Raw genomic sequence first — 26,349 nt, 5'->3', positions numbered from 1 at the left:
AGATAGTTAAGGTTTCAGTGAGGTTGCAAGCTTCAGGACCAGTGCATTTTGGAACATTTTTGCCCAGGAAACCAGAAGTCTGACCCAAGCTTTCTATTTTTTGCAAGGTAGGATCTTGACCCTAGAGCAAGTCAACACACTGTTGCCCACCTTCCACCAACTAGGATGCCCATATAGCATGCTAACATACATTCTGGATGGATACACCAGAGGAAGCCTTCCTGATCATTTCCATTTGACGAGAAGCATAGGAGACTGGCTGCCCAATCTGCCCTATTAAATGAGGATTACACTTAGTTACTTTTCCAGAGATTCTGCTCCTGGCCAGATAAATATGATGTGTCATTACTTTGATAGATGAAAGTGAGAGAGCACACCCAGCAAGCAAGAAGATAAATGAAAGTGAGAAAGCAAATCAGAAGCGTTTCTGATGCTGGGAAGCCCACAAGCACTGACTTCAGAAAGCTAAGATCTCAGCTGGACTCCCACAATTTAATGAAAGGGGGAGTTCAGTGAATCCCTAAGGTGGAGACATAATGAGGAGAATGAGCATATTACGGGCTGGTGTACCACATCTAAATAGCCTGGAACCAGGAAATTTGAGGAACAGCTTCCTTCTTTCTCCATTTGATAAGACCAGGTGTGAAGGCTGGGCCTCACTTTCCTGATGTCCCCTGCAAAGAAGCAGACAGACATAACCTTTGCAGATGATTCCTCAGCATATCTCCAGCTGAGTGTCAACATTTGCCTGTCAATAGACAGCCCAACTCCATGGGTAAATTTTACCAGTCAGGCTTGGGAGACAAGCGTTGTAAGCAGCAGCTCAGCTACCTCCAGAGTCTCTGGACCCAATGCCATCTTGATACAGTTGGGATAAATGGCTGTCGCCACAACCACATCACTGAGAGCTTTTCTTTAGGGTGCTGGCTAGGTATTCTAGCAGCTGCAGTCCCAATGTTAACTGGAGTACACCAGATTGAGGATTCAGGTCCTAAAGAAAAAAACTAGGATCTTCAAACTGGGTTCCAGAGAATCCAAAGATTCCTCAGAAGTTGTACAGCTGATCACAACAAAAAAAGAGTTGAGTCAGATAACATACAGTATATTCCACATATTCACATCTGTTAAATACCTCCTGGGTACATTTGCATGGTATGCTAACCTTGGTTAGTTTTAGCTCATTGTACAAACCCAGTCCGTTTGATTAATTTATGATTTAATCTCTCCTGCACATCCAGCAAATGGGTTAGGGCAGAAACTAAGTTAAACATGGTGTGTGAACTGAGTCACACCCCTTCTCTTTTTATTAAACTGCTCAACAGATCAACCTTTCCCCTACCTCCTCTCCTCCTGAAGTATTATAATTGCAACTCCCAGACCACTCAGATGCTATTGGTGGCCCAAGATGTGGCAGCATGGGCAGCGATGAGCATGCTGAAATATGTTGTTATGTCACCACAGCTTCCCAAGGTGCACTGGTTCTCAGTTGACTTCCAGGTGCAATTCAAGGAGCTGGTTGTTATCTGTAAAGCCCTTCATAGCATGGGGGCCAGTTACTTGAAGGACCACTTATTTCCAATCATCATTTTTGCCCATCCAGTAAGTTCTGGAAGAGTGAGTGAGCTCCAGTTCCCCTCAATTAAATAATGTCATCTATTGGAACCTAAGAAGCATGATACCTCTGTCACAGAAGAGCGTCCCTCCAGAGATCCCTATGGCTCCCACCCTGATAATATTCTGAAAGTCTCTGAAAACCTGGCTATTCTCCCAGACTTCGGGATAGGTGGTTGCTGCCCTGTTGGTTCTTCTTTTGGGTCTTATGTATGGTTTTATTCTGGATATATGTGACTTTTTTCCTCATTTAATTCTCCCTTACCTTTTTAAAGTGTTAGTCTTCCAGAGTCATTTGGAGTCAGGCAGTCTCTGAATTAGACACAGACAGACAATAATCCTGGATGGGGAATTCTAGGAGTTTTATCGTGTCTGGAGGGCACCAAATTTGGGAAAGGATAGACAGGGGTACACCTGATACTCCCATGGATAATTGAGGGTCAAACCACCTGGACTGAACCTTCCCCAAATGGAACGTGACACGCTTCTCACAATCCTTTTCACTATGCAAGGGTTCCTGGCAGCCAACCCAGTATTCCTCATTAGGCATATTTAATCCGGGAAAGAGATGTTTGAAAGCTTTGAAAATCCCTGCCTTGAACGGCTGCGCCATCTGGCCACCATGAATGGAATTCCTTTTTCCAACCTTGGCCCCTTTCTGACCGCAGATGCCAACTCATAGAAATGAAAGAAAACAAGCCCTGATTCTCAGAAATGGCCAGCAAAAAAACATTTCCATCCAAAAGCCTGCAGGCTTCTGATAGGGAAGAATTTACAACATAAATAAACTTTTTTTTAAAAAAAGAGCCTCAGTGTATTTTACATGTGGGGAAGGCTGCCAAGAAAACTAGAAACTCTGTCCCCCACTTTCCTCATTCCAGCAAGAGTGCAGTAAAGCAAACATAACAGATGGGGCTTGATTGAATAAGCCTTCCTTTTCATAAGTAGATAAGGCAAGGAGAGGAAATGCAAGAGATCCAGCTAAAATATGTCTTGGAAAGCCAGGAAAAAGGCTTCCAACTTTGAAATAGAAGATAAACTTTGCATGCAACTGAACATCAAACACATGGGCATTAAATATACATGTTCCTGCATATAGACAGGTAAAAGTCATTCTCAATATATGGTAGATTTCTATACACAGGGAGTATTTTTAAACACAGAGTATGCCATTAGATTTGTGAGCCCATTTGGTGTAGTGGTTAAGGCACTGGACTAGAAACCAGGAGACCGTGAGTTCTAGTTCCATCTTAGGCACAAAGCCAGCTGGGTGACCTTGAACCAATCACTTTCTCTCAGCCCTAGGAAGGAGGTGATGGCAAACCACTTCTGAAAAACCTTGCCAAGCAAACTGCAGAGACTAGTCCAGGCAGTTGCCAGGAATCAACACTGACTCAAAGGCACAAAAAAAAAAAAAAAGTGAGATTTACTCCAATACTACTTGTGTGTCAGAAAGCTTTAATGCCTCAGTTCTGTTATGCAGGATGCATTGACTAAATTTTGAGTTCTACGAGTTTGTGATACTATTTTTCCCCCGTATCCATGGTACCACTGAGTACTCACTGCAGTTGGCTTTGTTCCAACTAGATGCTGAACCATGACTTACTTTGTTTACTGAATGGGCCCAACTGAATTGGCTCTTCACCCAGGCCTTCAGCAAGAGAAAGCGAGACCCTTTGCTTCATCATGCTTGCCAACATTTATCTTTTTTGTTTTATTGATTTTATTGTAATTTCTTAGATGGTTGTGAGTCACTCAGAGTCACTCAGTCAGGCAGCATACAAAATTAATTATTATTATTATTATTATTATTATTATGCCTGTCTTCACAAATATGCAGAACCATATACTTACTACACTGGCTTGGTTCTCACAACACACTAACCTGCTAACCAGCCAAGCGTATTTTGACCTAAGTGTGTTACATGAACACAAGCAATACAACCAAGTTGTTTTAACACACACACACACACACACACACGCCAAATAACCTACCGCTACAATTCAGCAATAAGACTGTGTAAGACATGTAGATCAGCCAGAGCCCAGTCCTCTCCATGGTTCCAAACAAACCAGAACTGAAATTGAAAACAGGAAGGCTCAAACTCCAGTCTGTCCCCATGCAGAGCAACTCTTCCAGGCTTTTCCATGTCTCAAAACACCCCAGTTCTAGTCTAATACATCACAGCCCCTGGACCACCCTGCTTTTGCTTCTCTGGAAGTTGGGATTCCTTGTACCTCAAGGTCAACGGAGAAAAGCTTCTTTCCCACAGAAAGCACACTATTTGTATTTCTTTAAAAATCTTGATCTCCGAGGACCAACAAACAGAATTTTGGGAGATGGAGTTGATTATTATTATTATTTTTTTAAGAATGGAGGATTCAAGTTGCCAACTGAGCATGCTCAATCTGAAGTTTAACCCACAACGTTGCACTTTTTGTGGGCAAAATTAAAGGCGCCAGATTCTGCTGACAGTTGCAGTGCTTTGTAGGGCTTCAGGGGCCACCAGGTGGGGGTTACACTTGCAAGAGCCCTGCCTCTGCAGAAAAGAGGCACAGGTTACTCAGTCCTCCACAGCCATTTTTCATCGCTCTCCAGATCTGGTATCACCCTGGAGGCATCATGCTCTACTGTACATCAGGACTCAACCCAAGCCAGTGGGGAATGTATACAAATTAACATTGTCATGCCCTTCCCTTAGCAATACAGTCTGTGGCTTTCAACCTCCTCCTCACCCACCCATCTTGTGAGACTTTAGTTATACCAGACCTTGAGAAACTAATTTGCAGTTCTTTGGCCCAACTCCATACCTACCTCTTTATTTTTCCCTTCACGGCCTGCAATTGCTCTGCCTGCCCAGGTCTCAGCAGCTGAGCGGAGTCCCTTAGGAGCCTCCCAGGGTGTTTTCAGAACACAGGAAGGTTGGAGGGGGCCGTACGCTGTAGGAATCTATTTTATTTATTGCAAGCCTACAGCTTGGGAACAGCAGCCTGGCTTTTATGAAATAAAAAGCTGACGTGCTGTACTTTAGGAAGCCTGCAGCATTGGAGCAGGATCAGGTTTTTTTCCTTTTCTTTTAAAATTTGGAGCCCCTAGCAAGACAAGCCCCCATGTGGTTGATCCAATGTCTCTGCCAATTACTCTATTAATATTTTTGGAACCCCTGCAATGATACTTAAGTCACTGAAGCATGGATCCTTTTTTTAGGTGCTAGAAACAAAAAGGTCAAAAATGCCTCTGCTGATTACAAAAGTCCCATTTTAAGAGCTCGGAGTTTATTTTATTTTCCTATCACTTAGAAATATGGGATGAAACTGACCCCAGAAGGCAGTTCAGTTGATTTACAGGGGGCCAAAAACTACTGGAGGAAGATAAAGACGTTGTTGCCTGTCTAAAGGAGAGATCCCAAGCTACACCACTATAGTAATTACACCATATATAAACATCCTCCGCTTTGATTCCAGTGTAGGAGACTCATCATGAGCTGTTCTGCACCAGTCCAGAGGAAGCATCAACCCTAGAGTTGCAGTATTATCACAACAGGACTCAAGCCAACACTGAACGCACAAAAATAAAATTGGCCATTGTCTCTCTGGACAGTCCCAGATCACACCCCCTGTAGCCCAAGTCTTCTAACCACACCATTTCAAAAAAACAGGAACAGGCTATTCTCTTTCAGGTTACGAGGATGTTATCGAAATGACCCATTTACTTCTTTGCATGTGTACAATGCTTGGAAATAGCTGACAACCCATCAGAAATTGCCCCTTCCTGGCCAATAAATAAGACCAAAAATGTCTCCAATAATCAGTTCTCATCTGCCAACTAGTAAAGAGCATCTTAGTTTCTATAGAAAACACACCCCACTCCCTCTAAAAGAATTAAAGTCAATTGCAAGCCTGCCTTTTGCTCAACCAAGTGGCATGCCTTATATCTGGACCCTTTACACAGGCATGCGTACTCTCTCCTGGCAAAGTGGGATATTAGGAATTTGGAAACAAGGTGAGACAAGTCTCTTCCAAAGACCACGCAGCCTGGCTTATGGAAGCCCATGTGGTACTCTGCTCCCATTGTGGCAGCAAGACCTTCCTGGTTAAAATCAAGAGTTCCCCATCTGCCAAGAACCTGGCAAGTGCGGGAGGAAGATGCTGGGGCCCAACATAATGGGAAGCACCCTGAGAGGACATCACTTGCTCATGTAGTTTATGATTCAGACTCACTTGCAAACCCAAAGAATTGAGACCGTGGTTCAGCTAAACAGGGTATGTGAATGCAGCAACAGTTTCTTCTATTACCCTTCTATTGAGGGAATGCTGCAAAGGCTACCTTGAGCTCCAGAATGGTGTACAAATCAAATGAATAATACAACTCTCAATTGAAAACAGGTACCCTACCATTAAATCCAGCAATTATGGAGAAAGAGGGCATACTGCCATTCCAGTCTCTCCTTCTGCTTATTTCCAGTCAACCTGCCTCCCCACCAAATCGCATTTCTTGTCCTCTTGACTCACAGCAGCATTTTTTGTGGGCCCTCTTACCTAGTTGTCTTCTTACACCTCTACAAAAGCCTTATGTCCCAGTAAGCAAAGAAGCTGTTTGGCTTAGGTTGTACGCAGCAGCAAGCATCACACAGGTACCCTCACTGGGTTTTTGTTAGCCCAGGATTAGCCTGCAGTCTTACCAACTCTGCTTCCTTGGGCAACTGTTTGCACTGTGGGGAAATGAAGACACCACACAGCTTAGACACAGAATAGATGTTGCTGTTTCTTGGCTTCTTTATTTAGTCTTTATTTTATTATCCTTGTCCTGGACCCAACATAGTTTCTACACATACAAAGCACACTTGGTGTCATCTCCTCCACCAAAGTAAAGTCACTCCCCTTATTTTCCACACTGATGGTGAGAGAAGAGGAAAAACAGCTCTGGTGTTCAGATATCCACTAAGAACCGAGAAACCTGGGAATGGTAGGCAGGTCTCAAGTAGTCTCCCAGCTCTCCTTTGCTGACCCACAAGTAGTCCAATTTCTCCTTGGATGAAAGCTGGGGACTGCCCTCCAAGAAGGCTTTGAAGAAGAACACCTTTCCTCCAGTGTTGCTCTCTGTGCGGATTGCCCTGGGGAATTTGAACTTGTAAAAGCCGCAGGGTGCATTTCCTAGGAACTTGGCCTGCATCTGGATTCCTTGGAGGTTGAGCAGGGAGAAAGAAAAGGAAAAGGAAACAGCAGTATCCCAGTGAGCATAATGAGAGCAAACAAGCATTTCATTGCTGTCCCCCCTTTTTAAAGTGCTTTCCTTTGATTCAGACAGGCTTGTTAATGTTGACCTGGTTTCTATTGTAGTAAGCCACTCTGGACTTAACTATGGTTAAATTGCAACTGGTTGGGACTCACACACCATGTTGTTCCATAAGCCATGGTTCATGAAAGCACAACAGCTAGGTTCGCTCAATATGTTAAACCACAAATAAGCAAACCACAAGCATGAAATTAGCTACCACCTCAAAAAGCAACAATGGATTTAATGCTAATTTGAATGTTTCTGATTTGTTTTCTTTCTTCCTTCTATAAAGAGAAACAGAAAGCAGAATTAAATAATAAGTTATACGGACTGGCTTACAACACAATAATCCAAGAATTCTGGTTTACTCCTTCCATGCAAATACAACCATTACTTGTGATCATCCCTGCTCCTCCAAGTCTTTGGAGAAAAAAGCATAATGTCTCTTCTTTTCTTATGTTCTATATTTTTTCAAACTACGCAGGGACCCTAATGGAGAAGATAAAATTATATTTTTGCAGCATTTCAAAAAAGCACAGGGAGGTAGAAGGTAGGCTGTTTGATTTTATCTTCCAGGTATTTTCACCAAAGTCATCTCAGGTGAAGGAGAATGGCGTACGTGTTTATGAAATTTTATCCACACAAAACACTGGGTAATATTTACAGCAGGGGTATGCAACTTTTTCTTAGCCAAGGGCCACAAATGCCCTTTGCAGCACAGTTGCCACAGTTACACTCCTGAAAGTAGGGGATACACCCAGGACAAAACTAAAGATATTTTCTCTGAATTTAAAGGCAATGTAAATCTTGCATTAAATTATTAATAAATGCAATAATTAAGTCTTCGGGCATGTATTTTTTTCTTCGATCACATTAAAAACTGCAATTCGGTAGCAGCTGCTGGAAGCCCCTCAGAGCCACCACCAAGGCTATCAAGTGCTGCATCCAGCCCTGGATCGATGTTTATACTCCTACATGAGTTCTGCAGGATGCGAATGCTGATGTCTTTATTTCCAGACACTGGACCAAGACTGCAAAGGAACAGTTTGCATTAGGCATAAAATTCGCAGCAGAGGCAAAGTCTGAACCAGAGACATTTTCAGCCATACAGCATATCAGCTGTCATAAGCTAAATATCAGCACAACTCCATATTCCTAGCAGAACTAACTTGTCCTCAGTTGCAGACTGCAAGAAACCTTTACCATTTTCACTAAACAATTGGCAAAGGTTGGAAAATAAATGCATTTATAAAGCCTCTTGGCAGGAGAGTAAATGAGTTTTCAAGAGAAGCAAAAAAATAGAAAGGCAGGCGTATATTTAAAAACATGACCTCAGCATTACGGATCACTGATTTACCAGGGTACAGAGAGACCTTTTTAAAATGCTTTTTCTTCAAACATTGACAAATCTGGCTTTCTTCTCACGCACAAAATACATGTATTCAGTCGGTTAACAAACTTCCACCATTATCCAAAACCATTAAATAAGCAAGGACTACTGCAGAGTAGACACAGCATTATTGTTTAGATAGTCCTATATACAAGATACTTCAGAAAGAAAGGATAGCTTTGTCTCCAAAAGCTTACAGTTGAAACATACATGCAACAGAGGAAACTGAAGGTACAGGAAGAAAGGAAAGGGAAAACAGGAGAAATTTTAAAGCATATAGATATGTCACCGACCTGGGAGGGTAACCAAGACCCGCTCTACTGTGTCTCGCAAAGTCTCTCCATGTTGCCATTCTGTCTGGGGCAACAGCCATATATCTTCATCCTCAAATTTCTGCTTAACCAGCAGCAGCAAATTCTGGTCCAACTTTCTGTTCAAAGAGGTCCTATCATTGTTTTGGTCAGCATCTGCTCAGGAAAAAAAAATGGCAGTAAAAGTACTCAGCTACCAAGAAAAGAACCAACTCAGAACTCTTTGGTCAAAAAAGAAAAAAAGAAAAAGCCACAAGCAATGACCCCAAGGAGCTACGCTAAGAACAAATGGCCAAGACAACTTGCCACCAAGAAGGAAGACGTAATTTGCAAATTGGACTGACTACACAATTCTCTCCTGCTTCGGGTGATAGTAAACAGCATCTACACTCCATTCTTCTTTTAAATTGTGCAAATGTAGATAAATTCAATATCTGATTTCCATTCAGTTACTGGGCTTAGATTTTGCAAGGCTCCCACAAAAACCATCTCAAAGGCACAGCAACATGTAAAATCAGCTGTCTTTAAGCAGCACATAAAAAATAAACTTACAGAAAGTCTCTTGTTCAGTTCACCTCAGCCAAAATACCTAGATTCAGCCAGGCTTAATAATAATAATAATTCCTGACAGCTGAAACAGTAAAAGCAGACTGGTTTTAGCTGGCCTGGAGGCCAAGCACCCAGACGCTTCACTGGAGCTACAGACAGCCACTTAGTGGGTTGCCTATGGTAAGCAGGAAACTTCTCCAGGTGAAAAAGCAGAAAAATTATACAGAAGTTCATTCTTTTAAATCAGAAATGACAGTTAGTACCTGATTGTGTGTGTCAGGGAGAGGGACTTTTCTGAATACATTCAATGTTTAAAAATGTGAAATTTGAATCCGCACATTGCAGTTGGTTGCCACACATACTTTCTTTCATCCTATTACAATTCAGCGCCCCTAATGTTGGCAGCTTGTGACGAACCCACCTACTGTAACCAAGGTCACTTGAAGCTGATCAACTTGGGACTGACTTGATCATGTGCTTTTAATAAAGGAGAAATGAAATGACTTCTTCCAGTGTGAAACCTGAAGCAAGAATGTATGCATCATGACCAGATTGTGGTATTTAGGATTGGTAGAATGAACCATAAATCATATTTATGGGACATATTATGAGGGGGGACAGCTATTCATGGGGATGGTTGGCCCCATGAGGGCGCCAAGGTTAAGACCTTCCCATCTTGAATTTTATATTTTACCTTCTATATTTTAGTTTTTATACTTTGTATTTGTATTTGTATTTTTAATGTATTTATGTTGAATTGTGATTTGTCATTTTTACTATTGTAAGCCGCCCAGAGTCGTCGTACACGAGATGGGCGGCAGAGAAATTTAATTATTTAATTATTTAATTATTTGATTAATATTATTTTCTCATGAGATTTCTGCTTGTGTGTATTTTTTCATCATTCTTTGGAAGTCGTGAGATTTCTCATTTTCCTGTCTATAATCAGTTCTGCCTTGGACTAGATATTGTCTGTCTTCTCCCCCCCACCTCCTACCCCAATTAAGAGTACACTGAAAGCCAATCTCTTTTCCACACATTGCCTGTGTCCTACTTTCACCAGCATCACACAATCAAAGAAACATTGTGGGATGAGGCCTCTGTGCTCAGTGTAGGAATCAAAAGTAAAGCATCCCTGATACTTTCACACACAGAAAAAAAGGAAACCACCACCTGTCTTTATAACTGGTGTGCTCTCAGACTGCTCAAGAACAGAATCTGAATCTACGTAAACCACAATCTGCCCTTCTGTAATTTAAGACTATTATGTGGAATGCTGCATTCTGGAACAATAAAAAACAGATTGTTGTCCTGGCCATTTGACTTGAAAAATCCTGATTTCTCTCTCAATAGTCTTCTCAAGCCTAAAGCACATAGTTGTCCTAACAGCCAGGAACCACGCTGAGACAAGGGATAGGTCTCTAGTGCTTTATTACTGCTACATTAGACAGAAAATCCTAACAAACTGAAGAAGCATGGGAAAAACCCAGACAGATAAACCCCAAAGGTTAAGGCAGGTCTGATCTGTGTCTCTTTGAATGGCTGCTTAACCCCTCAGTACTATGCATGCGTTTCCCCTCCTGGATAGTTCTTCCAATTCATTAGAATTCGTCTGAACTCAGCTATAACCAAACACACTCAACAAAGTTAGTGGGAGAAAGCATGGACTTGAACCTGTTATCCGTGGGGCAGGTCTGAACTTCTGAAATTTCTGTTCCCACATATCTTCAATATCTTGGACCAGGACAATCTTCTCAGCAAAATCATATTTATCTTTATTTCTTTGACGCAGAAGCTCATCCTCTGCCAAACATCTGAGTTCATGGTCTGAATACAAGCTTTTCTCTACCTCTATCTGAAAAGAAAAACAAGACGCCACGTGGTAGAAGCCAGCAAGCTTCTACAACACAGCTTAAAGCTGCATTTTCCAACCCCGGCAAACCCAGCATGGGTCATTCATTTATGATACAGCCTGTCATGCAAACCTAGTTAATAACCTAATAATTCAATTGTGATTTAATCACAGTTAAATGAACTATGGCTTAGCACGATATGTCAATACGGCCATTGGTCCATCTAGTTTGAGGTTCCCCACAGCAGCAGCTTACATCTTTTCACATTTTAAGTCCCACCAGTCACTCAAAGAACCTTAGTGCAAAGATTGTACTAAGCTTGAAAGAAAAAGGCCCTTTCTTCAGAGAAAGACTTATTTATTTATTCATCATATTTATATGGCTGCCCATCTCACACAAAGTGACTCTGGGCAGCATACAACAATGAGATAAAACAGCAAATAGATAAAACAATCATTATAAAATAATAAACAGTAGTTATTAAAACAAAAATATTAGCAAAAAAAGTAAAATATAGTTACGTTAACAGGCATTATTGCACCTTGCAGTTACAGAAAGTTTTAGATCAGTGGTTCTTAAACTTTGCTCTCAGGAACGCTTCTCACTTTTAAAAATTATGGAGGACCCCAAAAGAGCTTCTGTTTATAAGGTATATCAATATCATATTAAAAATTAAAAATTGACACATTCATAGAATACATATTGAATCATGTAAAAATAATATTAAACCCATTAGATATTTACTTATTTTTCATGAAAAAAACCCTTCATTTTTAACAAATAAAAAATAAGAAGAGTGACACTGTTTCAAGTTTTTGCAAATATCTTCAATATCTGACAAATAATTTTGACTTTGTGAATTCTTGGGGGACCCCCAGGCGGTCCTCAGACCACACTTTAAGAAACACTGGTTGAGAGCAACAAATGAAAGCTAACTGGGCCTCAAGCTGCATTGGCCTCTGTGGGATCAGCCTCACCCAATTCCTTCCCCCAAACATCACAGGTAAATAGGGATGAAACAATTAACTTGATCTGGACTTTTAAAGCCAAACTTGCTCCAATCCCACATTCCAGGAAACACTCTGATGAGATGCTCAATTCCTTGGCCTCCGTTTTGAGGATTCTACACGCCTGGGCTTTTTCCAGATGGGGGAGTCCTGCCCACAAAGGTGATTTTGGGGTATCACCAGGGGTACTGAACCCTTGAAAGGTCTGGTGCCTTCACCAGTGCAGTGGTGAAGGCACCACACTAGACACCGGGAGACCGTGAGTTCTAGTCCCGCCTTGGGCACAAAGCCGGCTGGGTGACTTTGGGCCAGTCGCTTTCTCTCAGCCCTAGGAAGGAGGCGATGGCAAGCCACTTCTGGAAAACCTTGTCAAGAAAACTGCAGGGGCTCGTCCAGGCCGTCGCCAGGAGTGAACACTGACTCGAAGGCACCAAAACTGAACGCTTGCTTGGGCTGAAAGATCTGGCGGTGGTCCCGGTCATCCAGATGCCCGCAGCCAGACCCGAAGCCCCAAAGCTGAGCTCCACCACGGCCTTCCTGGGGGGCGGTCCCAGACCCTCCGCAGCTCCAGGAAGGGCTGGGACTCCCAGGCAGAGCAGGTCTGCCGCCCGAAGGCCTCGGCTCGGAGGCAGCCCCGCAGCCACCCGGGCAGCGCGCAATCTCCGGCCCCTGCGGCGCCCCACCTGCTGCGTCAGCTCGGCCATTTCTTCCTCCTCCGGGCTCGGGAGCTGCGCGAGGACCGGGCGCCGCTGCAGGCAAAGCGCCCCGTACAGCTTCCACCCCGATGCGGCGGCCGGGCTGGCGGAGAGCGCCCGCCGGCCGGCGCGAAAGCGGCCCCAAGAACGGACGGGGAGCAGCGCCCGGCTGAGGGGCGCCATCTTACCACCAGCAGCCCAGAATGCAGCGCGGCTGCTCCCCCCCTCCCCGCCGGGAATGCCACTGGCGCTTCCGGGGCGGCGGGTCCACGGGACGTAGTTGTGGCCTGGCTCAAAACATCGTTTTACTTTCATGAAAAATCCGGGAGTTACACTTCGGATAGGTTGAGTCAAACTTCCTGGGTTCAGCCAACACGTGGAGCCCACAGCTCCGTTGGGGGGAAAAAATCCCTATTAACGGCCCTGCTGGTCGACGCAACGTATTGAGACCATGGCTGGGTTCAGGCAGCCACCCCCCCGAGCCGCCAGACCAGCCTATAAGCCTCGTTGAGAACACTGGTGCTCTCAGCCCCAAGAAACGGCGTCTGATCATGATTCTGGCCGCGTTCCCACGACGCTTTTACCCCGCTGGACTGAACCGTGGTTTGCTCAACTCGAGTTCCTTGGATTCCCGCAGGGTCCTGAGCCTGACGCTAATCCCCGCGGAGTGACACAGTAAAACGGGGTTGACTGCTGTATTCAATCGATAAATACGTTTCATTCGTGCGTGCGCAACTCTAAAAACGCCCCACGCCAGAAACGGCTTCTCGGTAGCTCTAAGTCTACCGCTCTAGCCGGCGACACCACTGTGATAACTTCCCCTCCGTTCCACCTCTATTGTAAGACACGCGAAGGGGACAGGCCATGGGCGTCCGCATGGATCCTCCGAAACGAGGGCGCGGCCATCTTGAATGGCAGCGTTGGGCTCATGTATTTCTCCCACAGGGCGCCGCCATTTTCCCTCTCAGCAACGCACGCGATATTTGAACGGCAGAGACTCCGCCCTTTTCCCCTTGGAAGCTTTGGGGAGCCCAAGGAGGGGCCCGGACGGTGGCAGAGAGGGACCATGATTCCTGCGTTGGCGGTCGCCCGGCGAGGGCTGTTGGGGGGCGGCTCGGGGTAAGGTGGGAAGAAGCGGGGTGGTCGGTACGTGTTCTAGGGCTTTATTCGGCTTTGCTGAGTGGCGGCTGCTGCTAGAAGTGCCGGGTTCCCGCTTTTCAGGGATACACTCTGCGGAGGAAGGCGGAAATCCAACAGGTTCAGCCTTCCCCTCTCTTGCCTCCGTGCACCGAGGATCATACAGATAGATTTATTCACAGATTAATTCACCGATTATGATCTGCGCAAGCATTGAGCTGTGCCATGTCTTGCAGATGAGTTGGAGGACTGCAGTTTCCATCATCCTGGGCCCCCATGGCAAATGATCTTAGTCCCATCCCTTTCTCGAGGGGACGTGGACCGCTTTGGGGAAGGCTTCACCCAGCCTTTCCCAGGCAGGTGTCTACTAGTCTGACTACAATTCCCATGCTATCTGGGAATCATGGATTCTGTAATCCCACACCGTTGCAAGGCTGCAGGAGCATGGCTGATGAGGATGGAGAGCCAGCTTTGAATCCCCATTTGCTGCCTCGAAAGAAAGGGGTTGTATAAGTATAATACTTAGAAATTACACTAGCCACGAGCAAAAAAAAAAAGGGCAGGCTTTTTCCCTGAAAAGCCTTAAGCATTAGAGAAGGTAATAATTGACAAGATACCAGTATATTTGCCTGTTTGTTATTCCTTTTCCTGTGGTTTGTGTTATTGGATTGGTTGACGATACTTTGTTGAGTTACTGTAATTAGGCTTAGACTGAATTAAATATTTTAAGTTTCATGTCTTTACTGTGGAGGCCTTAATTATATGGCACCAAGAATGTTTAAATTAACATTTGTAAACTGCTATGAATCATTGTCACATTCAGTAGTGTATATACACAAGCACAGAGGTAGTCCTCGTTTAGCAATCACAATTGGGACAGGCAACTCAGACATTCAGCGAAGTGGTCGGTAAGTGAAACTGACTGAGCTTATGATGCTTCTTCAGCTTCCCTTTGCTTTAAAAGGTAAAGGTAAAGGTTTCCCTCGACGTAAAGTCCAGTCGTGTCCGACTCTAGGGGGCGGTGCTCATCTCCGTTTCTAAGCCTTAGAGCCGGCGTTGTCATAGACACTTCCGGGTCATGTGGCCAGCATGACTCACGGAACGCCGTTACCTTCCCGCCGAAGCGGTACCAATTAATCTACTCACATTTGCATGTTTTCGAACTGCTAGGTGAGCAGGAGCTGGGACGAGCAACGGGAGCTCACCCCGCCGCGCGGTTTCGAACCGCCGACCTTCTGATCAGCAGCTCAGCGGTTTAACCCGCAGCGCCACCGCGTCCCTCCCTTTGCTTTGCAGACACACAAAGGTCATCAACGTGAGGGTTGGTTGCAAAGTTACTTTTTCATCACCGTCATAACTGTGAACAGTCACTAAAAGAGGCAGTCCCTAAATGAGGACTACCTGTAGTGCCTTTGAGTCAGTGTTGACTCCTGGCCACTGCCTGGACAAGTCCCTGCAGTTTTCTTGGCAAGATTTTGGGAGTGGTTTGCCATTGCCCCCTTCTCTCTAGGGCTGAGAGGGAGTGACTGTCGCAAAGTCACCCAGCTGGCTTCGTGTCTGTGGTGATCTCATCCCAGTTTCTAGTCTGATCCCTTCATGCCTACAAGCCATGTTGGAAAGAGGCAGATCATTCAACTTGCATAGCCTGGCACAGAGTTTCAGAGTTGACAGCAAAGGCCAAGATCAATATCCTTGCTTGGGTGTATGTATACCTTTAGGTTTGGCCAAAGAACGGCTATTGATTACAGGATGTGGATTTTTTCTGGGAAGAAGAGGAATGAAATGGAATCTCCCCACGAAAGACAAGGATGCAGCTTTTTACTTTTGCCTTTTAAAAGCAGTATCCTTTCTAACAGTTACTGTGATTTTCCAGAAATGCATTGGATTTCTAGACTGCCACAATCATACAGTGTACAGAAGTAGAATTATAAGCAAAAAAGGTGCACAGTGCAATAACAGCAAATATAACATAAATATTCAACATAGCAGCCTAAACATAGAAATAAACATAAATTATCTCAAATTTTAAAAAGGTCTGTAGAAGAGGTCCATTTTTGCTTGCTTCCAGAAAGCCAACAATGCCAGGGCTAATCTAACAGCCTCACCCGATTTTGGGGTAATAGGAAACCATAACCAGTTTTTCCAAATGGGTTCCTATCAGGCTGGGCAGTTCTAGCTGCAAGAGGAAGTCCTGGAGGTACGCAGCCCAAACCGTGGAGGGCTTCGTAAGTTAAAAGCAGCACTTTAAATTGTACCTGGAAACCTGCTGGCAGCCAGTAGAGCATCCACAGCAGAGGTGTAATGTGCTCAGAGCATCTGTGCCAGTGAACCTGTGGGCCACCAGGCTGGGAACCAATTGCAGTGGAGTCCTTGGGGCTCTCTGAGCTTGGGTGTTGGCTTGCAGACGTTTCATTGCCCGACTAGGTAACATCATCAGTGCGGTTTGCTTTCTGTTTATATACGGTGGCTTGCCCCGCCAGTGTTGGTGAGGGTGTGGCTTTCTCCTTGGTAGTTCCTTGATTAGGGCATTGTTTTCTGCCTGATTGTTTGTCTGGTGTTATAACCTGCTTATCTGGGTGTTGCCTGCTGGAGAGGGTGTGTTCTGGTCTTTTTGTTTCCTTCTTAGCTTTTTTTATTGTCTCTTTTGAATGGTGTGTCAATGTGGTTTATCTCTATGTGCCTATTGATGACTGATTTCTCTGAGTGCCAAGCTTCCAGGAATTCCCTAGCATTTTTGGATTTAGCTTTGTCTAGGAGGCTCACAATTTCCAGTTGAGACTATGGTTGACTCTGTCCATGTGCTATGAGGTTGAGGATTTTTTACTGTGTCTTCTGACTGCTAGTTGGTGTTCATGGATGTGTTCTGCTTCTTCTATTGGTACCAGTTCCAGTTTCTGAATGCTCTTTAACTCCCAGCATCCATCCCCACTACCCAGGTAGTCTGGGTCTGCTGGAGTTCAGCAACATCTGGAAGGTGAAATGTTGTGAAAATGTATCCTCTCAGCAACTGGAAGCAATGGGCCAGCCCCAGCAGTTCATACGAATTCTGCTCTCATTCCTCAATGTGCTGTTCTTGAAATATGCTCTCTTGCTTCTCCTTCCTTATGCAGCTTCAGCATTGCCTTTTCTCAGAGTATGAAAACAGGTGTCCAGAGATTTCAAAGGTTACTGGAGAATTCAGACTCAGCGACAGACAAAGAGCTAGATACTACACTGCCAAAGGGCTTCAGGTGAGTTAATGCTGCACTTTCCAGGGTACAGGTAGCTACTTATTTTTAGGAAAAATTACGGTGTGCATAATTGCAATAGCAATTCGGCGTTTTGTGAATAGGGCATTCCTCATAATTTCAGGTGTGGCCGGGAAGAGCCAAATTTTGAAATGTGACGTTTCAAACCAGCACGCAAAACTGTTTCTCAGAAGCTGTATTCTAAGGAGACCTTTAACAAGATATGAATTCATCTCACTGTTTCCATGCATGTTTGCAAGATTTTTCTATTATTATTTTTTTAGCCATCAGGCAAAAAGCATCCAGGAAAGAAATGAGCAGGAGAAAAAATAGTCTGAATCATGTCTGCATCAGGTTATATCAAGCGTTGGAGAGTTTGTGAACATGTACAGAAGGAGGGTTAGGTGGCTTCAAGGAACTTTGCCAATGTCAGATGCAAAGATGGAATTCATAATGTTTGGTTTTTCCAGTTTTGGAAACATTTAATTTTTCAGAAGTCCACTTGTGATCCTTGCCGTTTTAGAATTATAATTTTTGTCCCTAGTGATCTTGGTTTATTTATTTTCAGAGCTTATCGGCTGCTCTAATGCACTGAGCAATATATAACTCCCAACCTTTAAGTGGGACTAAAACCCTACAAGGTATTTAAAAACAGCAACCAAAAGGAGTTCCCGTGGACCCAAAAATCACAAATAAAAGGATGAACAATACTGATTAAAAGACCCAATCTCATGACCTGAGAGAGGCAGTCAAAATGATCCAACCCACCAGCTTAATGGAACAGCCAGGTTTTCACCATTTTTCTAAAAGCCCCAATACTTGTAGTAATTTGAGTTCAGATGAAAGCTGCGTCAAAAGTTCTCAATCAAATTTCAGGAGAGGGAAGGGGAGCTCCAATTTGAACATTTTTTAAAAAAAAATCACTCTCTTCCTCCTGGACATTATATACACTTTATGTGTATAATCTGCCAGAATGAGAGCCTTGTTCTAGTCAGCTTTAGATGCCATTACATTAACTAAGTATACATTGCACTAAACACAATGCTGCTTGTTTGATTTTGTCTTACCATACTGTATGAAACTAACTGGTTTTGGGTTTATGAGGAATGGTTTATGGCTTAGTGTATTCCAATGGTGAATGATCAGATGAAGTGCATATCCTGGAGTGGGATATTGAATTTTGGTACAGAGATAGCCATTGATAATCTAATAAAATAACCCTTAGACTTCTTGAATATTGGGGAGCTGCATGAGCTGTTGAAATGCATTGCAAAGTGGCTGATGTGGCTGTGTTCTCTCTCATTGTTTTCAGCTATCTCCCTCCAGTGCCAGGAGAAGAAAGCCCCTTGCGGTGGGATGGAAAGAAGTTTGAAGAGATTCCAATAGTTCATATCAAAGCTACCTACAATAAGTAAGAGAGGGGAGATCCTTCACGCAGAGCAGTCAGTCAACTGATGCTAGACGTTTTGTGGGTAGTGATTCAAGGCACAGCTCTTTAATAACCTAGGTTTCTTGCAAGAGCTAGGAAAGCCATCCAAGAAGAAATCCAGCAACTGCCAAGTGCAAAATGCAAGCCCTATTTATAGTGATGCACATTTCCAATCTCTCTCCCTCTCTCTCCTGCCCATGCTGCATAATGGGCTGAGAACATCTTGCAGGTGACACCTGCTCATTGCCCTTCGAACGGAGCACTCTGGTCTCCAGTTCCTCACTTCTGTCCTTGCCTGATCTAGCCCTCACTCTACTCCCAGCGCATACGAGTGACTCTGTGTAAATGATGAGAATAAGAGTCAGTTTATTCTCGTATTAGGTTGGCTAAAGACAACCCAAATATTAAGAAACTTACTAAAGATGGGAAACTTCAGGTGACCACGCTTACAATTAATTTGTTTTGGGAGTCTGAAGGTCACAGTGGGCAGAGCAAGGATGCAGAGTAGATGGGGCTGGATTTTTATTTGTTTCTTGGATGGGCCTGTTTTGCAACCTTGGTTAACACTCTTGTAGAACTTATGCTATACAGTAGTCTTCATGTAAAACGGTGAGCACTAATTTGATTAATTTTCCACAATAATTGTCAGAGGAACTTCTGGGGGTGACAGAGAAGAGGCTCAGTGGCTACAGGTTCGCCTCCCCCCATCCCTTTGAGGATTGATTCCAAATTATTTAATGTCTAAGGCAGCCTGTTCCAACCTGGTGCCTGCCAAGGACATTGGTACTGGAACTCCCTGAATGCTCAGCAAACTTACTGGCTGGAAATGCCAAGAGCTGCAGTCTGAGCACATCTGGAGGGCAGCTGGTTGGGAAAAATTATCCTGTTTTTTTAATGCATATTGAGATAACCAGTGTCTCAAACTGGCAGTGCTTTTTTTTTTTTTCCTTCATGTTTTGCCCTTGTAGCAAATGAAATCTTTGGTGTCCTAGTTCACCCATTTGCTGTCCGTGGCATACCTTTTGTTCCTCATGGGAAGAGCTGGGTTAAAATGTTAGATGTTGGTTTTCAGACAGTTTGCAGGAGAGTCCAAAAATAGCACAGCATATGGATTTCTAACAGAATTTTGTTCCTGTCATCCCATGATACCTACAGCACTCACATCCAGGTTTTCACAGCTGAGAAAGTCTCCCTGGTCCTGCTAACCTGTGGCTTCATGGGGTTCAAGAATGCAAAGAAGTCCACAGCTATTGCAGCACAGACAACTGGAATAGCGATAGCAACTGTAAGTCAACATCCTGTTGTTCCAGATCTTGGAACTAATCTTTCCCCAAGTTGAAGTGGGCAAAGACTTGTTAGGCTGCCCAGAGCAGGCTGGAATCAGGATAATTTTCTTAAATCAGCAACTTTGTTTAACTTCCAAGGAATCCCCTATTAGTTGGTTGCTATTTGGGGCATCCATCTGAATCCTTTTTTGTGGGATTCTGGAATCCATTCAGCCATGCATAGATAAGACCAGGATCAGAGAACAATCACAAATGAATGATCATAAATAAATCAGGGCCAGGATCAGGGAACTGTTTGGTGTTATGTGTTAACTCTAGAATCTAAAGTATTTGTATAGTTGTTGGTTTTCTATAGTAAAAGGGCAAAGCTTTCAGTCTCATTAATCCTAGATTTGTTGCATCTTTTAATTTTTCCTGCACCAAGTGGTGGAAATCTATTTGCAAGGAAGCCAGTGACCAACACCAATTTGCTCCAAACCAACCAATTGCTCCTTCCTATGGAATATCTATTGCTGACTTTCTGGTCCTTCCTCAAAAGGAAGGAGGAGATGAAGAAAGGGCTAAAGCTGTACTTTTAGGGAACAAGTCAGATATTCTGGCCTATCTCATCCATAGTGCTAAGCCACAATGGCTCGGTTCACATATGCCCCTAAGCCAGACCCCCTCCCACTAAATACACTTCTACATAGAAACCACTGAATGTGGCTTACCTGTGAGTTTATCCCCTGTATGAAGTTACTGTAGCCTGATTCGCAGATCACACTGAACCATAAATATTTATTTATAAACCGCTATAGCTGACTTAGCCCAAACCAAAGCAGACCCTCTTTTTTAGGCTTAGCATGATGCCCAAAGCTGACCTTGCAGAGCTGAAACTTAACAAGGAGACTTTTCTGCAGCTACAGCCCTCAGCTTGTTCACTGGGGAGATACTGTCACTGGACTATTGGAAAGTCTTCTACATTTTCTTTCTTTGTTAAATTGTAAACCAACTGATGGATGCCAGAGGTATAGATAGGTTGTTTATACAGGTAGTCCTTGCTTAGCAACCACAATTGGACCTGCAACTCCATTGCTAAGCAAAGCAGTCACTAAGTGGGAAATCACATGACTGTGATTGTGCTTTCTGGCTAGAAAGTGACAAGACTAATCATTTTCACACCTTCGGCTTTTGTTTGCCTCCTAACCACACCCCCGCCCTTTGGAATGCTCATCCTGGCACTGGGATAATTAGCAAGAAGGGAATTAATGTTTGCATTTATATTCATTGGAGGGGAAGGGATTACATGAGAGTAAGCAGGCACACTTGATTGATAACTGGCAAATAGAGGGAGAAAATGTAGAAGCAGTGAAAGACTTTGTATTCCTAGGTGCAAAGATTACTGCAGATGCTGACTGCAGTCAGGAAATCAGAAGACGCTTAATCCTTGGAAGAAGAGCAATGACAAATCTCGATAAAATAGTTAAGAGCAGAGATATCACACTGACAACAAAGGCCCGCATAGTTAAAGCAATGGTGTTCCCTGCAGTAACATATGGCTGCGAGAGCTGGACCATAAGGAAGGCTGAGCGAAGGAAGATCGATGCTTTTGAACTGTGGTGTTGGAGGAAAATTCTGAGAGTGCCTTGGACTGCAAGAAGATCCAACCAGTCCATCCTCCAGGAAATAAAGCCAGACTGCTCACTTGAGGGAATGATATTAAAGGCCAAACTGAAATACTTTGGCCACATCATGAGAAGACAGGACACCCTGGAGAAGATGCTGATGCTAGGGAGAGTGGAAGGCAAAAGGAAGAGGGGCCGACCAAGGGCAAGATGGATGGATGATATTCTAGAGGTGACGGACTCGTCCCTGGGGGAGCTGGGGGTGTTGACGACCGACAGGAAGCTCTGGCGTGGGCTGGTCCATGAAGTCACGAAGAGTCGGAAGCGACTAAACAACAACAAAGCAGGCACACTGGGGAACGCACATCAAAAGCAATGTGCTGGTGCCAACAGCGCACTATGCAAACAGCCCAGTGGATTCCCCATTGTGTGCCTGCTTACTCTTGTGTAATCCCTTCCTCTCCAATCTCTCTGCTCTGCAAAGGGGTAAAAAGGAAAAACAGCAGGTCAGGCACAGGACAACGTGTAACTGACTGGCCTGAGGGACACTGCCACTGTCATAACTTTGAACGATCACTGAACTTGCCATTCGGTAAGCAAGGATGACCTCTACAGTCAGACTAATGCAAAACAGAACTGTATTTATAAAATACAATCCTGTATTTTATAACGTGTCAGGGAAAAGGAGATGCAGTAAATCAAGGACTTCTTGGGCCCAGATGGTCTTTAAATAGCCACTAGATGGCAGTCGTAGCTCAACAGACTTATAGTATCCATTGTCATGCTCCTCTGAAAGTTCTCATTAATAACTTTGGATGTAGGAAACATTTAACAGAGCTCCGGGCATAGAGAAATGGAGGGTTTCCAGCTGAGCATTTTAATTTTCCTGTTCTAAATGTAGCAAGGTTCTTGTGTGCTAAAAGCAAGCCATTCTTGTCCATGGTGGGTTGAATGTAAATGACCTTTATAAGTACTCTTAACATGTGTGATTTCAGGTCTGGGAAATAATTGCAAAGAGCAGCCTTCACCAAGCCTCTAGAGCAGTGTTTCTCAGCCGTGGCAGCTTGAAGATGGGTGACTTCAACTCTCAGAATTCCCCAGCCATCCTGAAAGTTGAAGCCCACACATCTTCAAGCTGCCAAGGCTGAGAAACACTGCTCTAGACATGCAGGACTTCAGCTCCCAGCATTCCAGCCAAGATAGCCAGTGGGCGCTTTGGCTGGAAGTCTGGAAGTGAATGTCTAAGCCATCTGGAAGGTGCTGGTTGAGCAAGGCTGGTGTATTAAAGTGATTTTGCTCAGCCACAAGCCAGAAAAAGATTCCAGCTTTGTATTCCATATTTCTATAGGACAAAGATCCTAGATTTCTGCAGAGCACCCTGCACCACCGTTCCCTCTCCCCCATGCTCCTGTTCCACAAGTTCTTCAACTGGGAAAAATGAGCAGCTCTAGGCTGCTGTTTAGATTGGCATGTGGGGGCTTGAACCTAGGATGATGATGATGATAATAATAATTTATTAAACTTGGATGCCACCTGACTCTCGAGGACTCTGGGCAGCTCACAACAATCAAATTGCAATAAAATCAATGATGTCTTTTGTTCAAACAAAAATAGCCCTGTTTGTCCCATTGAGCAGAAGCCCCTATTCAGATGAAAGGACAATAGGATCTGGGTTGAATGTTGGAGTAACGGTCATTAGACACTATGGTTTATTGCATAAAATGTTTCTTTTTCTCTCCCTGTCCAGAAAGCATCTAAAAAGGGTGTACACCACGTACGAGTTGTTGTGAAAGGCCTGGGACCTGGGCGGTTGGTAAGCACTTCCAGTTTCTTTGTCTTCATTCTTTTACAGATGGGGGACCTTTAGTGACTGACTCCTGCATTTATCAAGGGTCACTGTAGTGGAGTGGTGTCACGTAAGTGGGAATTACCCTGCCATGCAAGTAAGCTGAGAAAAACAGCAATTGAAAGCCCTGGACAGTTGTTCTCAATTTCGAGCAGGCTTCTCCCTCTGCTGTCCTCCAGCTATGTTTGACCAGAAGCCCAATACTTTCTTAGCAATTTGGCATTCCTCATGCTGGCAGGGAGAATGGAAATCAAAATCCAACACATCTGGAGGACAACAGCTTGCTGGGGATAATCAGGCTTGGCAGCACTTTGGCTGCAAAGGTGAAAAACTAATTCAAGGGGCTGCTAATATAGCACCTCTCCGCAACTTCTTAAAGCAGCTGCATCTTTTTCCCAGCATTGCATGGCAGCTCTCTGCAGTTGCAGCATAATCCTGGGAAAAGCTACCTTTAATTCGAGACAAATTTGGTTCAGGAGCTGCAGATCAGTATAGCATGTATAGCCCCCAAAGCAGCTTTTTGAATTTGAAGCACCAGTGGATAACGCTAAATTAGATTTTTTTTTAAAAAAAAAATTAGATTTTTTTTATCCCTTTATTGTTTTTAAATAACTCAAGGTGGGGAACATACCTAATACTCCTTCCTCCTCCCATTTTCCCCACCACAACCCTGCGAGGTGAGCTGGGCTGAGGGGGAGGGACTGGCCCAAGGGCACCCAGCCAGCTTTCATGCCTAAGGTTGGACTAGAACTCTCAGTCTCCTGGTTTCCAGCCCAGCACCTTAACCACTAGACCAGACTGGCTTATTAACCAACTTTTGCCTAAATATAGGGCAGCCACTTTTGATTTCCAAATTGTCATGTCGGGAAAAATAGAGATCTGTAACTCTGTTGCATGCAGAAGGTAAGATGCTGAAATCCAGGCATCATCAAGCAGGGTAGATGCTAAAACTCTGTGGAGCCCCTAATGGTTCACAAAGACAACAGAAAATTCTAAAAAGCTCCTTCTTTCATTCGGAAAGCTCGAGTTGTCTTCCCACATTTCACAAAGCTATCATGGGCTTTCCTTTGGTGTCAGCATGCAGTTGATGCAAACCAGGCTAATTGCAACTGGCAAAGCAAGGTTCAGGGCTTTGCAGGTTATCCAAAGCTAAGCAGTGGTGGTTTACCCTAGAAACTGTGCTTCAGCAAGCCATGGCTTAGCATTCCATGAGTGCAGGGTTGATATCTCTGTTTCCCTTTCAGGCAGCCATCCAAGGATTAACCCTAGGTGGGTTGGAGGTGATCTCCATCACAGACAACACCCCCGTACCTCACAATGGCTGCCGCCCTCGGAAAGCACGAAGGCTGTGAGAGCAATGGAGCAGGAGAGAGAAAGAAGAGGCGTGCCTGGGTCTCAAATAGCTTGCATGGCCATCTTGAGGCAGCAGCGCATCCCTCTGCAACTTTCAGAACAAAGACAGGCGTGGGTTTTGCCCACAGGAAGGCAAACCAGAGAGTGTGTTTATAAAGTCTGTATATTAAACTGTTGCCTCCATCTCAAAAGGGCCCTTTGAACTGCATTTTTGCTCGGTACAGCTTTCCGCTTCTAATCTGATGTACAGAATTGCTTTTTATTAATATCTATAACCAGATCCAGGCTGCTTCAACCACTCCTTTCTTGCAAATAGAATAGATCGAGGCTGACTTGCAGTGAACAGGTCTTTTCCCAGTTGCAAAGGGCCACCCAACTCCTTCCCACCATCTGCAGAATTCCCCACTGTGCCATTTGGGATCCTACTCAGTGTCTCTTATGAGGGGCCCACGGATCCACTTGCTGGGGATGGGGGATATTTATGGCTCACCCGCGAGTACAGAGATCTCATCTCTGCTGCAGTTTCCAGTCAGGTAGGAAATAGCAAGGACTCTGGTCAGAGCAGTAAAAGATTAGGAAGTATGAAAAATGGTTGTCAGCAAGCCAACATTAGCAAATATCTTGCATTCTGGACCTTCTAACCAATTGATTCCAGCAATTTCTTACAGTCACAAGAAGGCTACTTTCATGGTCTCTGTGGTGTGTTGCAAGACAGTTTTTACCATTAGTGGCAAAACCGTAGATGGCTGATGACTTGATGCAAATACATCGGGAATTATCCTGGGGAAGCAGCTATGGGGTGACTTGAAAGAAAGCAGGATTCTTCTATTTTGCTAGGTTCACACGAGATAAGCCTGGCATCCCCAGTGCCGCAATGGAAAGCTGGAGAGCTGGCAAGAGTCAGCCTCATGATCGCCAAGAACATCTCTTGCCTCCAAAGCTGCCATTTTAGAAAAGAAAACCCAATAGCTAGGCTCACACAACACACACAGTCATAAACTGGCTTACATACCACAAGGAGGCTTATCCTGTTTTGGCTCAATGCAGAGAGCATGAGCCCAACCAACTGTAGCTTATTCAATAAGCCACAATTTAAACAAGCCATATCCAAGTGAGGCACATGGGCTGCGTACCTCTTGGGACCTGATCCAAGATAGTAAGTCTGCTGCTTCAGAAGGGTGCTAGCTGTTGGCTTTTCTTCTGCATACCCAGCAAGGGGCATTGGAACCTCCCAAGTGTCTGCTGCAAATTAGCAGCCAGCCAATCATTAGCGGCCTGGAACGTTACCTCTTCCTGATAAAACTCCCGGCTGCCAGGGCCCACAACGATGTGGCATGCGGCAGCTGGGAAGGTTGGCAGATGAGGCCAGCCATCCTGGAAGAAGCCTTTGGAGCAGAGAGTGAGATGCTTGAAGTTAGCAAGCATGCTTTGTTCTTAGTCATGAGCACTAAGGGGGCATACGTTGTTCCCTTTGGTCCAGCTGTCAGAACTAAAAGAAAATGTTATGTCTGCCTCCCTCCCGTTTGATTCTATTATCCCGCCCCCCCAGCTCTTTTGGGAGCGATGGGGGCTCCTCTGGTTTCTAATGTTGTAATCAACTCTGCTCTTCTTTAAAAGAAAAGGGCACCATGGCAACCAGACAGCTTTCTTTTTTAACTCCTTCCTGGCTTTGTTATGTAATAAAGCAGGATCCTTTTTTCTTCTTCTCTCTTTCTCCCCACCTCCCCCCCCCGCAAGAAATCTTCCCCTTTTTTGCTTCTAGTACTTTAGAAT

General features: G+C 44.4%; 2 protein-coding genes across 2 annotated transcripts; one reads left to right on the top strand and one right to left on the bottom strand.

Annotated features, from left to right (window-relative positions):
• Positions 1-6,369: 6,369 nt before the first annotated feature.
• Positions 6,370-12,904, bottom strand: MRPL46 (mitochondrial ribosomal protein L46). Its single transcript, XM_063314465.1, has 4 exons — positions 12,683-12,904; positions 10,814-10,994; positions 8,573-8,746; positions 6,370-6,792 (listed from the first exon to the last, which is right to left on the bottom strand). The coding sequence occupies exons 1-4, from the start codon at positions 12,875-12,877 to the stop codon at positions 6,542-6,544; spliced, it is 801 nt and encodes a 266-aa protein (XP_063170535.1). The 5' UTR covers positions 12,878-12,904; the 3' UTR covers positions 6,370-6,541.
• Positions 12,905-13,614: 710 nt separating this feature from the next.
• MRPS11 (mitochondrial ribosomal protein S11) lies at positions 13,615-24,767 on the top strand. Its single transcript, XM_063314466.1, has 6 exons — positions 13,615-13,813; positions 16,942-17,061; positions 18,371-18,469; positions 19,643-19,772; positions 23,125-23,190; positions 24,468-24,767. Exons 1-6 carry the CDS (start codon positions 13,623-13,625, stop codon positions 24,573-24,575), a joined length of 714 nt encoding a protein of 237 aa, XP_063170536.1. The 5' UTR covers positions 13,615-13,622; the 3' UTR covers positions 24,576-24,767.
• The last annotated feature ends 1,582 nt before the right edge of the window (positions 24,768-26,349 follow it).

This window comes from Candoia aspera, chromosome 13 (genome assembly GCF_035149785.1).
Source record: "Candoia aspera isolate rCanAsp1 chromosome 13, rCanAsp1.hap2, whole genome shotgun sequence".
In the NCBI taxonomy this organism is placed as follows: Eukaryota; Metazoa; Chordata; class Lepidosauria; order Squamata; family Boidae; genus Candoia; species Candoia aspera.
The sequence above is the reverse complement of the archived record's forward strand: the minus strand, read 5'-3'. Positions and strand labels throughout refer to the sequence as shown.